This window comes from Schistocerca serialis, chromosome 2 (genome assembly GCF_023864345.2).
Source record: "Schistocerca serialis cubense isolate TAMUIC-IGC-003099 chromosome 2, iqSchSeri2.2, whole genome shotgun sequence".
NCBI classification, from domain to species: domain Eukaryota; kingdom Metazoa; phylum Arthropoda; class Insecta; order Orthoptera; family Acrididae; genus Schistocerca; species Schistocerca serialis.
The window spans coordinates 681223070-681237634 of record NC_064639.1 but is presented as its reverse complement, the minus strand read 5'-3'; the positions used below and the strand labels follow the sequence as shown (position 1 = coordinate 681237634).

At 35.2% G+C, this 14565-nt stretch overlaps 1 protein-coding gene across 6 annotated transcripts in view; it reads right to left on the bottom strand.

Annotated features, from left to right (window-relative positions):
• Window positions 1-2281: 2281 nt before the first annotated feature.
• LOC126457794 (uncharacterized) overlaps window positions 2282-14565 on the bottom strand; it is a 102838-nt gene continuing 90554 nt past the window's right edge. For 2 of the 6 annotated variants that reach the window (XM_050094389.1, XM_050094391.1), the window contains exon 6: window positions 2286-2941. In XM_050094389.1, the coding sequence (XP_049950346.1) occupies window positions 2762-2941 (180 nt within the window). In that variant the 3' untranslated portion in view covers window positions 2286-2761. Of the gene's footprint in view, window positions 2942-7807; window positions 7926-13731; window positions 13762-14565 lie in introns of those variants that run through there. The other 4 variants (XM_050094386.1, XM_050094387.1, XM_050094385.1 and 1 more) reach the window with 4 other exon arrangements.

Below are 14565 nucleotides of genomic sequence, written 5' to 3'. Positions count from 1 at the left end.
ACGACTGAACTGTGAGCGGTATCACATATGTGATCACAGTGATTAGTTGTACCTGTATGTGATCCTGAGGGTACTGAGGCAGATGAGATACAAGCGAAATAAGAAGTTTCTCATAAGCCCTATACCCTTAGTGTTCTTCAGGCCTTCCAGCAAATTTATCTAGCAGAGAAAACAGTCTAGGACATACAGCACTTCCTTCACCAACTACAAAATGAGGGGAAAAAGGGTGCATCATGCTGGGAGTAGAGGGGAGGAAGAAGTTGAAGGTGATTCTAGGTCTTACATTGGAAACTTTAATGTCATCTGAAGATGACTCTAGGTCACACTATCACACAGTAGAAACAAGCCCAGTAATTGTCATACAGTTAAAGAAAATAAGAACAAATAATTTTGTTTCAACCATAGTATTCTCCAAAACAATATTTATTTCCTGTAACACAAAACATTTCATCACACAACTGTTAATGTGTTAAATATCCCATGCTCAAATGTATTGCATTTAAGATGAAATGTCACAATGGAAAGTCCAAGCTGAAATATCAACAATATTATGAAAAGGATAGATGTCTACTCACCGTGAAGATGACATGCTGAGTTGAAGACAGGTACAAAACAAAAGACTGTTATACATTCAGCTTTTGGCCAAAGTCTTCATACGCAAGCACACCTCACATACACACACATGACCACTATTTCTGGCCACTCAGGCCGGCATATTTAAGATGAGACAGACTGAGGCAGATTATTTAAAAAGAAAGAAAAGAAGATTAAGGGTCTTCAGCTGCTCGGTCTGAGACATATTGAGGGAGATTATTTAAGGAAAAAGGAAAGAAGAGTAAGAATTGATGCCTTGTCAAAGATGAGCACAAACTAAACCACAGCAGAATACCACATCTGCCATTACCAACACAGAATAGTAGCACTTCCTTTCAATGCTTAAGTTGTTCATTCTCCATGGAGTCACTAATCTTGGTCTGATGCCAGCACAGCCTCAAAATAATGCTTATGGAATGGCTGATGTAGTTGACAAGTGTACATTGCATAACTTTATTTCAGGTACAAAAAATATTAATTCTCCAGAGTTGTGTAATTGAGTCAAGGAAATAACTGAACATCTCTAAGAAGCCTCTTCACATACATAGGGATTCTTAGACTTATATGCCAATACATATACTCCCAAAAGGCATTTGCAATTAATAACAAGAGAGAATTTACAGTGCACACTAATTCACAACCAAAATAATAGGAGTAAAAATTATTTCCATACAGATTATGCATCCCTGTCTAGGGTTCAGATGGGAGTGTTGTACTCTGGCACAAAAATCTATAACACATTGCTTGTACACATCAAGCATAAAATTAAAAATTCCCAAATATTAAAAAACAAAATAAAAAAAATGTCTCATTGTCATTAGTCACACCTTCACAACATATCAGAATATTCAGGGATGTAAATTCTGCAAAATGTTAATGTTAATATTATACTAATGTGAGCATATACTTTGTCAGTGTATGGATAGCAAATAATATACAGTGTAAATAAATGCTTTGTCTGAATACATAAAAAAGTAGTTGAGTAGTGTAAGAGGATAAAAATCAGCTTTTTTTTTTTTCAAAGTAGCAGTTTTTCTCCAAATACACATATATAAAGTAAATTAGAAGTAATTTCCATAATTATCAGTGTGAGCAGATTAGCACTAGTCATAATTTGTTGGTTAACTTTCATAAATAGCCATAGTGGCTGCATCTGCCTGTTAATGTCTAAGTTGACTCATTCCATATCCCTGAAAACTATCCTTCATTCATTCATGGGACATGATGTACAAATGAGGGCCAAGTACACAGACAGAAACGAATAGGAAATGAGCAACGAATGTCAAAAGGAAGAAAGTGTGCACTACTGAGTACTAACTGTTCTTGTCGCAAGAAAAATGGTCCATATCTCAATGAGTATTTGTTTCTGGGAATATATTTCTAGATTTTTTCTAATTTTGGTCAGCAGTGTTTCCTGTAATAATGTGGGACACTTTTTTTAATCACCCTGTATTGGAAAACAGGCTGCATCACATGGGTATTTCACTAGAACATGTGAAGACAGTATGCTGCCTAGAATGTCACATACACCTTATTGATTGATGTAGTTAGTAACTTCTGAACATTTTATTGCATCAACATGCCATGAAATCTCCATATATATATATATATCTAGGAAAGAAACAAGCTTAATGTTATTAGTGAAACTTATTTTATTGTTGGCTGATACAATAAAATGAAACCAACTGTATCACAATTAATTACAGAATAAATTATGGTAAAATAAAACTAACATCACAGTCATTCAAATAATGAAGTAATAGTTATATCTTGAATTAAATAATAATATGTATTACACTGCAACAATTCCAGCCATTTCATCATAATTGGTTAATATGACATCAGTGTGTAATACAAATGCAACATAGTAATGATTATATGTTTGGATATATTTCATTAACTATTTTTGTCAACTGAGAAGGAACGACCACCATACTGTTACTTTTGCTACATACATTTAGTGATTTGTTTCCTATATTTTGGATGCATCCTTCATATTATCTATACTATATAAACATTGAGGATTCTTAAGAAGTGGATGAATATTAACAAATGCAACATAGTAATGATTATATGTTTGGATATATTTCATTAACCATTTTTGTCAACTGAGAAGTAATGACCACCATACTGTTACTTTTGCTACATACATTCAGTGATTTGTTTCCTATATTTTGGATGCATCCTTCATATTATCTATACTATATAAACATTGAGGTTTCTTAAGAAGTGGATGAATATTTTTAACACATCCCACAATGCTTCCCGACTTCTCATATTCAAGATATTTTCTCAGGAAAAATCGGTTGGTTTCAATGACTCCAGGATCAGTCAAATAATCTGAAATCTGTTTGAAAATTCTATATTACAAAAGACAATAGAACAAATAGTGCAGTACTATATCTTCAAAATGTTTATATCTATTACTGTAACACATTTCAGATATATATCTAAAAACAAAGATGATGTAACTTACCAAACGAAAGTGTTGGTACGTTGATAGAGACACTAACAAACACAAACACACACACAAAATTCAAGCTTTCGCAACCTACAGTTGCTTCATCAGGAAAGAGGGAAGGAGAGGGAAAGAGGGAAGGAGAGGGAAAGACGAAAGGATGTGGGTTTTAAGGGAGAGGGTAAGGAGTCATTCCAATCCCGGGAGCGGAAAGACTTACCTTAGGGGGAAAAACGGACAGGTATACACTCATACACACACACATATCCATCAGCACATATACAGACATATTCAGATATATTTACACATGCAATTATGTGTATTTCTATAACAGTGAAAATAAGTACAGCTGTTAACATTATCACAAATTTTTGCAACAGTAAAATACCATAATTTGGTCTTAATGTGGATGCCTTTATTACAATGACAAATTTCTTCCAGTTGAGTGATTCCACGTCCACCAAAGAAACTTTCATTACAGTGTTTATTTACTCTACAAAGAATGTTATTCATGAAAAATTCAATGTAGAATAACAACAATGATCTATAAAATCAACTGATATTTCCTAAATGCTAAGGATTAACATGTCAGTATCCAAACATCAACAGATGTTTTCCTCAACACAGTGCTGGAGAGGAAGGTTCACACATTACTGACACAGAAAACATGACTGCAACCACATGGCAAATCCTGAACAATGTAATTGTGAAATAATGATTTCCAACTCCATAACAAAGTACTTTCAGTTTATTTACGCAACTCAGAAGTGTGTTACAAGTTAGCAGGGAGGCATGTTTATACTCTGATGCAATCTTTTCAGGTTATCGTCAACATAGCAGTGTCAGTTCAAAGCAACATTTCAATAAGTATTGTTACTCATCATCTTCAGGCTTAAGGTGTCAAGTAGGTTACTTGTCAGACTGTTGCTTCAAGATAACGATGCCACTTGGCTGGTAATTCAAGAAGATTTCACCAGTGAAATTTTCTGAGAGAGTATGTTCTCATAAGTTTATAATCGTTTTACTAAACCTCACCAGTCCTTTTCCTTCATCCCTTTTTCTCCCCTTCAACATTTCTGCCAGAAGAAGAAGCCAGTGGCTCCAAAAGCTTGGAAATTTCAATACTTGTATATATGTATTTTCCTCTCGTTGCTTTATGAGTAGCTTTTTTATCCACCCAGTTAAATTACATTTACATTTAGTGCTATCTTCATGAGTGTCATGAAGACATATGTGTGAGTCTGAAGAAGGCCATTAGCATCCAAGCTTGATGACTATATCCAAGCTTGATGTATATGTCTGAACGGAATATAAATTAATAAAAACATGTAGCTTTCTTACTACTTTTTTAAACGTATGTTAGGTAGATGTCATCAATTACCTTTTCTTCAAGTTACCAACCAATTTTATTAAGTTATAATAAATTATTTAAGTTATGGAGATTAGGTGAACACTGTCAAAACACTCAACACAATATTCGTTAACGGAGAATATGTTTTGCCCTGCACAGGAAAGTGTAGTTTCTTGCCTTACATGAACTAATCTTGGTCATGTGACAGTGAGTAGCAGAGTCCAAGTGTAAAATGGTGTGTGTTGTTATTTCTCAGTAAAAGCATAGAAAATAATCAGACGCATGCTGCTTGAACTGGTGTGACTGATTTCAATTATAAGCAAAAATGAAATAAATTATTTTGTGTGGCAGACTTCAAAAAGGTAAAACAACATGGGATACAATCAACTGTGAAAGATATAGCCAAAAATTTAAAAAACAGTAATTTTATTAAGTCATTGAAAATTGATGACAACATAGTTAATTGCTAATGTACTGAACAACAACTTCAGAGATGCCATACAAAATTTAAAAGGGGAAACAAATCATCAGTGGTCAAAGCATGCCAACCATCCCACTCAATGTTCCTGGAACCAGTGACAAAAACAGAAGTCATAAAAATAATCCAGAAATTAAAACCCAAAAAATCCACAGGAGATGATGAAGTATTAAATTATTTAATAAAACATGTGAATGAAGAAATAATCAAACCTCTTTTGGATATTGCAAATTGCTAATTTAGAGAAGGGGTATTCCAGAAAAATTAAAAGTAAATAAAGTAGTACCAATATATAAGAAAGGAGACAAAAATGATCCAAATAACTACAAGACCAGTGTCTTTAATCTCTGGTTTCTCAAAAATACTAGAGATGCTCATGCATAGTAGGTTGACCACATTCCTGAAGAAACACAGTATTCCGATTCCAGCATAACATGGTTTCCAAAAGCTGAAATCTACCAGAAACCGCCATCTCAAGCCTCACAGAATCCATTATAGATGCATTAGACAAAACAAACTCTGTCTGCTATGTTTCTGGATTTGTCTAAAGTGTTTGACACAATACCCCATACCACACTTACTGAAAAACTTGAAAGCTATGGCATTCATAGACTTGCAGCCAAGTGGATAAAATCATACATCAGCAACAGAAAGCAGTAAGTGGAAACAGAAACTGGATGCAAATCTGAAATCAGAAACATTAAGTACAGAGTGCCTCAAGGATCTGCACTTGGCCCACTTCTGTTCAACAGTATCGATGTTAGTCATAAAGACAAAAAATACTATATGCAGATGAAATGACACTAATGAATGTAGGAAAAAAAATCTGAAATCACTGGAAAGAAGTGTGTTTATGTCAAAGAAACACAGCACAGTGGCTTATACAAAATGACTTAATTTTAAATCTGAAAGAGACAATGTTCATGGTGTTCACAAATGGAGAAAAGGAAGAACACACAAATATATTCATAGATGAAACAAGACTGGAAGAGGTTACCACTATTAAATTTTTGGGGATTACAGTTGACAATAAGCTCCAATGGAGTCAACATATAGATAATGTTGGCTGTAAATTAAGCACTGCAATATTTGTTATGAAACAGCTTGTACATTATGCCAACAAGAAGCTTCCATGTACAGTGCACCACACTCTATTTGAGCCATACCTACAATATGGAATTATTGTTTGGGGAAATTCCAGCAGCAAAAATACAAAAAGAATATTTACATTGCAAAAAAAGCTTTTACGGCCATCATGAACAAGAAGGCTCATGCAGTACTGTTTTCCATAGTCTAAAAATACTGACATTTCCATCTCTATACATTAACAAAAAAAAGACATTCCAAAAACTTTTAAAGGATCATTTAATGGAAAAAGAATTTTTGTAGTGTAGAATAGTATATGTATCAATGAATGAAAAATGGTACTATTACTGTTATAGAAGTGCTGTAACTAAATGAACACATTATGAATATAACAGAGGGAAACATTCCACGTGGGAAAAATATATCTAAAAATAAAGATGATGTGACTTACCAAACGAAAGCGTTGGCATGTCGATAGACACACAAACAAACACAAACATACACACAAAATTCAAGCTTTCGCAACCAACGGTTGCTTCGTCAGGAAAGAGGGAAGGAGAGGGAAAGACGAAAGGATGTGGGTTTTAAGGGAGAGGGTAAGGAGTCATTCCAATCCCGGGAGCGGAAAGACTTACCTTAGGGGGGAAAAAAGGATAGGTATACACTCGCACACACACGCATATCCATCTGCACATACACAGACACAAGCAGACATGTCTGCTTGTGTCTGTGTATGTGCGGATGGATATGTGTGTGTGTGTGTGTGTGTGTGTGTGGTGTGTGTGTGTGTGTGTGCGCGCGAGTGTATACCTGTCCTTTTTTCCCCCTAAGGTAAGTCTTTCCGCTCCCGGGATTGGAATGACTCCTTACCCTCTCCCTTAAAACCCACATCCTTTCATCTTTCCCTCTCCTTCCCTCTTTCCTGACAAAGCAACCGTTGGTTGCGAAAGCTTGAATTTTGTGTGTATGTTTGTGTTTGTTTGTGTGTCTATCAACATGCCATCGCTTTCGTTTGGTAATTCACATCATCTTTATTTTTAGATATATTTGAACACATTATGATACGTAAATAACATGAGAACATGAATATTAAGAGAAAAATGTAAATACCAGTATAACATAGTATGTAAATAATTCTCAGGACCTATAAAATGGGTGAAAAATATATGCAACATTATAATAAGTATTGCCACTTTGGTGTATTAAATTGTAATGAATAGGTTAAATACTGCAAGAAAATAGATTTAAGTTGTCCTATATTACAAGTACACACTTTGTACAAAATGAAATCAAATGCGACCAAATAAAAATCAATGAATCAACTTCACTTTGAAATACACCTAAATACATAATTGATCAAGGACAAATACTGCAAATAACCACAAATTAATTATGTTCTTTACTTTTTAACATTTTAGGGACTTTACATGAGACCTGAAATACACGCATTACATACTCAATCAATGCTGGCAAAGTGAAATGAACAGTGTTATTGCTGAATGACAGCATCTCCTCCTATGTATACAGGTGTTCAGTAAACAAAAATATGCAAGAACTGTTTTAATACATTTGACAATCGCTATGTCATCCACACATAAATAAGAGGGACTTTAGATAGTTTATTTCATTTCCTCTGTCACATCTTAGAAAACATAATAGAGAAGGAAGAGAGACAGCAGCTTGCACTTTTCCTCTTTACACAAATAATCGAAAGAGGTACAGTTGTATAAAGAAAATGATGAAGATCATTAGACAACACATCCTTTAATGGACAGTGCAACCAAAACTCAGTTACAATGTGTAAATTGTGTTTGTGTTCTTTTAGAAAGTAGGCACTTACTTCAGTGATCGTTTCGTCAACTAGCACATGGTGGCACTCCAAAATGCAACTGTTTATAACTCTGTTTCATCAGTGTAAACACAACAGTGCTGCTACTTTGGCTGAGACTACAGCTGGCCTTGTAAAGTAACATAAAATTAGCAAGTTAAGAACATCAGTGCTAAGATAAAATGCACAATTTTTTTCAGGCTACCAAATACTGAATACTATAGATTTAGGGACATAATTGTGACACTTATGTAGTTTCAAGAAATATGTTTCTGTATATCCTGACAATAAAGCTCCCCATTGTTTGCAACACAATTACAAGAGTTTGTTTGCATGTTTATTATAAAAGACTCCCAGTAAATGAAAAAATTAAGACTCTTTGGTAGCCACTGCTCAACTCAATAAGACAGCAGTATATGCTGAAGAAAAATCAGAAGCAACCAAAAAAGTGACACTGGTACCAGAAGCAGTAAAAATCTAAATTAATGGTTATTCATGATTGATAAAATCCGCATCTAGTTGTATTAAATTTTATTTTTCAATAAAAGGGCAGCACAACCAGGATTCAGAACAACAGTACAATCTTCAGGCGCATCTGAAAAATTACAGTTAAATGTGATGACTATATGTGTTCTCAAACTTTAAGAAAACCAATAAATCTTGTAGTAACATTTTAGAAAGGATAACACAACACGTACAGAATATCCATGTAAGTCAACTAAAAGAGAGTAACACAGTGATTCTCTGGCACACAGCATGTAAGCAGAAAATTCATCTTATATATTCTACGGCCACACAGTAAACCTCTAAAATAATTGGGCCTACATAAAACACAATAGGTTCCCATACATAAAAGAGCATAACCACATTGAATGAAATAAAACATAAAGAACCCATGAAATCAATGTAAACTTACAATGGTCCTCGCTTAAGCTTGTCACTAACATATGGCCATATGAAGTGGAGAAACCAGACTTTCGCAAAGTGAAACCAGGAAAAGAAGTAATAGAAAGTCTGTGCACCTCCAGGCATCAATACATGTGTGATCTGTCCTCTTTATCTAAAGATTCTGACTTTCCTATTACACATACACACTTAATGAGTACAGTACTAAGTCCACACTGATGTTAAAATTCCAGGTGACAACCCATGTCCCAGCCACATAAATGAAAGCAATCACAGGCACCATCTCGTTGTTGTTGTTGTTGTTGTTGTTGTTGTTGTCTTCAGTCCTGAGACTGGTTTGATGCAGCTCTCCATGCTACTCTGTCCTGTGCAAGATTCTTCATCTCCCAGTATCTACTGCAACCTACATCCTTCTGAATCTGCTTAATGTATTCATCTCTTGGTCTCCCTCTACAATTTTTACCCTCCATGCTGCCCTCCAATGATTAATTTGTGAACTCTTGGTGCCTCAGAACATGTCCTACCAACCGGACCCTTCTTCTTGTCAAGTTGTGCCACAAACTCCTCTTCTCCCTAATTCTATTCAATACCTCCTAATTAGTTATGTGATCTACCCATCTAATCTTCAGCATTATTCTGTAGCACCACATTTCGAAAGCTTCTATTCTCTTCTTGTCCAAACTATTTATCGTCCATGTTTCACTTCCATACATGGCTACACTCCATACAAATACTTTCAGAAACGACTTCCTGACACTTAAATCTATACTCGATGTTAACAAATTTCTCTTCTTCAGAAACGCTTTCCTTCCCATTGCCAGTCTACATTTTATATCCTCTCTACTTAAACCATCATCAATTATTTTGCTCCCCAAATAGCAAAACTCCTTTACTACTTTAAGTGTCTCATTTCATAATCTAATTCCCTCAGCATCACTTGACTTAATCTGACTACATTCCATTATCCTCGTTTTGCTTTTGTTGATGTTCATCTTATGTCCTCCTTTCAAGACACTCATAGCTAAGTGATAATCTGATATCCCTGTTATCATTACATCTAAAACATCACAAGATAACACTATTACCAACACACTAACACTGATCATGTACAAGAGAGACACCTGCAGAACACCAGTTACAAGATGCACAGGTGCAACCAAAATGAAGTAAATGGACATACCTCCTACAAAGCCACTTACAAAGTAAGATATCACCATGTGACAGCACAGACAAGATAAACTAATATCTCTTGGACTCAAATGTTAAAAGAAAATTTAGATTTCATGTAGATCACTAACACAACAGCCCATGTAGATCACTAATACAACAGCCCGTGTAGATCACTAACACAACAGCAGTATTATTAAAACCACAATTTAAAAAACTATATTAAGAATCCATTTAAAAATGAAAACATACTATTGGAAGATGAATCTTCGATAGAAAAGCTTGTAACCAACACTAACCCAATGAATGCATAATGCAAGAACCAGTCAACTGCACAGAGGTCCACCAGACCACAACCCCTGCATAAGCCACTATATTTGCTTTGTTCACTCTCGGGAAAACTTTCTAACTGTATATCAAAACATGGATATGTGCTTCTTATTCCTTCAGTTAAACGAGTTTTCAAAATTATCTGACAGACAATCCAATAAAGTGCTTAAAGTGCATTTACAGAACCATTCATCTTAAAAAGGAGGCAGATATTTGCATTATCTCTACCAGTGCTGTTTTTCTGGGGGAATGTTGGGGGATGCATACCCCAAAACTTTTCTGTCGACAAAGTAATTTTTTTAGGATGTTGAGAACTTGGAAGAGTGTCAAAGATTTATTTCACGGACATAAATTTTTTATTTCATTTTTCCGTGTTGGTAATTGCAATACGAATGATGCCAGTGCAGTTTTTGGTGGGAAAAGTGATGTCGTTGACTGTTTCAAGCATTTCGAAGCTGCAGCAACCATTCTCAACAACTGAATTGCTGGCAGCCAGTCTGACAAGCATGTAGAGCCCTCGTCTGCTAATAGTGGGCGATGGTAGTGCTAAACGGATATGCGTACACTCGAATGCCGAGCCACCGATAGGTGTCTCTACGGTCCCACTACCATGACGATGCTGATGACGTCATGGCTAAAAGCAGACGGGTGGTATCCCATGCTTCAGTTATAAGTAATTTCCACTGCATTATATCGAATGCTGGAGTACTCTCAAACTTTTTTTTAAGAAAAAAAGCACTGATCTCTTCTATATGGATATGATGTAAGCCTATGGGATGACTACATCCTTGTGTGAAAGTGTATAACACAGAGAGCTTTTTGAAAACAATCAGCTTTTTGCAGACATTATTAACAACTCACTTTGTCTATGGGCCTGTGTAGACAATGATGACACTTGAATATTATACCAAAATCGATGATAACGTTATAGTTTTCACAAAAGTGCTGTGAAAATATGTGACACATTAGACTCTGGGAAAGACAAGATGAAAAATGAACCACAAAAGGAGAAAAAGTAATAGGTGGAAAAGTTGTACGAACAGACTTTTTAACTTAAAATCAATAATTGCCACAGAACGTTAACCGGAAAACTTATAATAGTACAATTTATTTATTTCAAGAAAGCATCTGATTTGGCAGCCAGAGAAACAATAGATAAAATTATTAGAGAATTTGGTATTAAAGCAAAATTAGCAAACATTTCATCAAACTGTAACCAATACAATATCTGAAACTTAAATTTATGGGAGAAGTATTTCAGCCATTTAAAACAAAAACTGGCATTAGAAAAAAAAGAGACAGCTCATCACATTTGCTGTTTAACTATGTTATAGAAAGAGTTTTATGGATTTCAGTATCTTGCAGAAATCATGCGGCAGAACGAACTAGAAAAAATTGCAATAGATGTTACAGTTAATAGAATAGATAGAGCATATGGCTGGCAAAAGAATCTACAACAAGAAATGCATGTCAAGGAAAGCTGAACTAAAACACTATACCTTTTGTGGCAAGACCAAAATGCTTATATGCATGTGAATGCTTAATGACAAACTGTAAGCTATAGGCCTACAGAATAGAGATACTGGAAAGACGGATTATTAGAAATATAATGAATGCAAATAAAAACTACAGATGTTTGGAAAATGAGAAGAAATGAGGAGACCTATGAACACATCAGAAGTAATGGCAAAGTGAAGATTCATCTTAGAGGACACATCTACTGAATAAAGAGAACATGTGAGAAAAAACTATATTCCTGTATTTCTCGAAAGAGAAATTGACAATAGCATGGATTACAGAAATACGAACTAGAAAGAAACCCTTAGGGAATAAGCAATAACACAAATAAACCTTTCTAAGCATAAAATTCTAAATTTAGAAGGCTTTCAAGGCAGAAGAAACAAGAAATTGGGAACAACATGGACAGAAAAAAGAAAGCAAAAGATAACATGGGGAGAAGATGAAGGACTGCTGGAAAAACAGGAAAACAGGACACAGCAAGAAAGAAAGGAGAGGAAGTGAAGTTCTTACATAGTTCTAGTTGGTCAATATAAAGTTAAAAAAAAAAAAAAAGTGTAAGGTGATCAGGCACTGTAACATACACAATCAGTTCTAGCATGAACCATTTGAAGATTTACAGTATTTTCTACTTGGTTATGAAATTGATGAGAGCCATCCCCAAAGCTCTGTTATATGAAACACTTCACCTAATGAGGGTAGGGAAGCTCAGTGTGTTGACAGAAAGAAATCGCATGGGGTTAAGTCGGGAGAGCGTGGAGGCCATGACATGAATTGTTGATCATGATCTCCACCACGACCGATCCATCGGTTTTCCAATCTCCTGTTTAAGAAATGCTTCTGCTTTAGCCTTTTCCATAAAATTTTCCAAACCGTCGGCTGTGGTACGTTTAGCTCCCTGCTTGCTTTATTCGTCGACTTCCGCGGGCTACGCATGAAACTTGCCCGCACGCGTTCAACCGTTTCTTCGCTCACTGCAGGCCGATCCGTTGATTTCCCCTTACAGAGGCATCCAGAAGCTTTAAACTGCGCATACCATCGCCGAATGGAGTTAGCAGTTGGTGGATCTTTGTTGAACTTCGTCCTGAAGTTATGATTGACTGATGTGAGTGCATTTCAAGCACGACATACGGTTTCTCGGCTCCTGTCGCCATTTTGTCTCACTGCGCTTTCGAGCGCTCTGGTGGCAGAAACCTGAAGTGCGGCTTCAGCCAAACAAAACTTTATGAGTTTTTCTACGTATCTGTAGTGTCTCATGACCATATGTCAATGAATGGAGCTACAGTGAATTTATGAAATCGCTTCAATCATTTGTAATAGCCCTGTAGTGTAGAATAATGTACATGTAAGAAATACTAAGTTTGAGCAAATGCCAATATGCATTTGTGACAAACATTGCTATATTTGATAATGGTACACCTGGCAAGGAACAGAGATATAAAACTGAAATTTTGATGGTATATTAGTTTTGATATACAAATATGATCTAGAAGGATTGGTAAAATTATCTTCAATATGTTTTGTTATTTTTACAGAAATGTGAATTTTGAACTAAAAGACATAAAACTTAATGGATTATCCCAAAGTTGGATAAAAGCTGGAGTGTAGAAAATACAGCATTATATTCTATATAAGAAGTAATGACAGTGTACTTAATGGATCTTACAAAGTTACAGCAGTAACAACAGAGACAGTCCAGAAGGTAGAATCTGCTCAAGGTTCGATTGAAAACTCAATACAGCTGTATAAGATATGATAGCTGTATAAAATATGATAGCAAAATTAATATGAAATGTTGCAGTACAGATTTACAATAGGAAAAGTTACAGAGACAATATGAGCTCTATTGGAGAAGTTTAAGTATGCAGAGAGGGAGCTTCTTTAAACATGAAGGAAAGAGTGCTGATGTTTTAGTAACAAGCATTCCTTACGGCAACAATGCTACATCCATGCTGCCTCACCATTTATTTGCTCAAAGAATTTCACCAATGTGTGTCACTTTTGGATGGTGCCAAGCTCCTTGATGAAGTTCACTGTAGTTTAATCTGCAACCGGAAATGCGAGCCATCGAATGGCTGTGTATGGACATCTTTGAGTGATACTGAGAAACTTTAAGACTTTGCATTTACAGAACTGATAATAGTGAGCTTTTGCTTGAACTCAATTGATGAAATGTTTCTTTTGTTTTGTGAGCTACACACTGCTTTATAAATCTGTTAGGCAAGTGGTGTAAAAATTTATAACTTTTAGGTACACAACAAACAGTACTCTGAATTACCCAAACAACTTGTTTCAGAACAAGAATGCAATTTTGTGGAGATTTTGGCTCTGAGCTGTACCAAGTACTGGTTAGAATACAACAAATGATGCATATTATAAAAGATTTTGTATGTTAAACAATTGATTTCATCAGGTTACCTTCCATTAGGAACTTGGGTGCACTCAATGACTGTTTTATGACTTTCAAATGATATAGCACAGCAATCAGTCATCCTTTTCCTGCAGATTTTATTCAGAAAATCTAGATTTCAGCTAGTCCCTAGCCATTATCAATGACTGATAATCAATAATGGCTAAGCTTTAGACGAAATCTAGATTTGCCGAATAAAACCTGCAAGAAAAGGATGACTGGCTGCTGTTTTTCATCACTTGAAAAACAATAGATTTTTTGAATACACATTATTATTTAAAACAATAACTATTAAGTTACTGTCATTCTTTCCTTACTCTTTTCAAAGTAGCAAGAACTTTATTTTCATGTCTAGACAAGCTGAAATGTATAAAAGAAGAATGTAGGTTACGAGATCAGGTTTCAGGCATTTTCTAGATATTGATCAAAGTAGTTAATA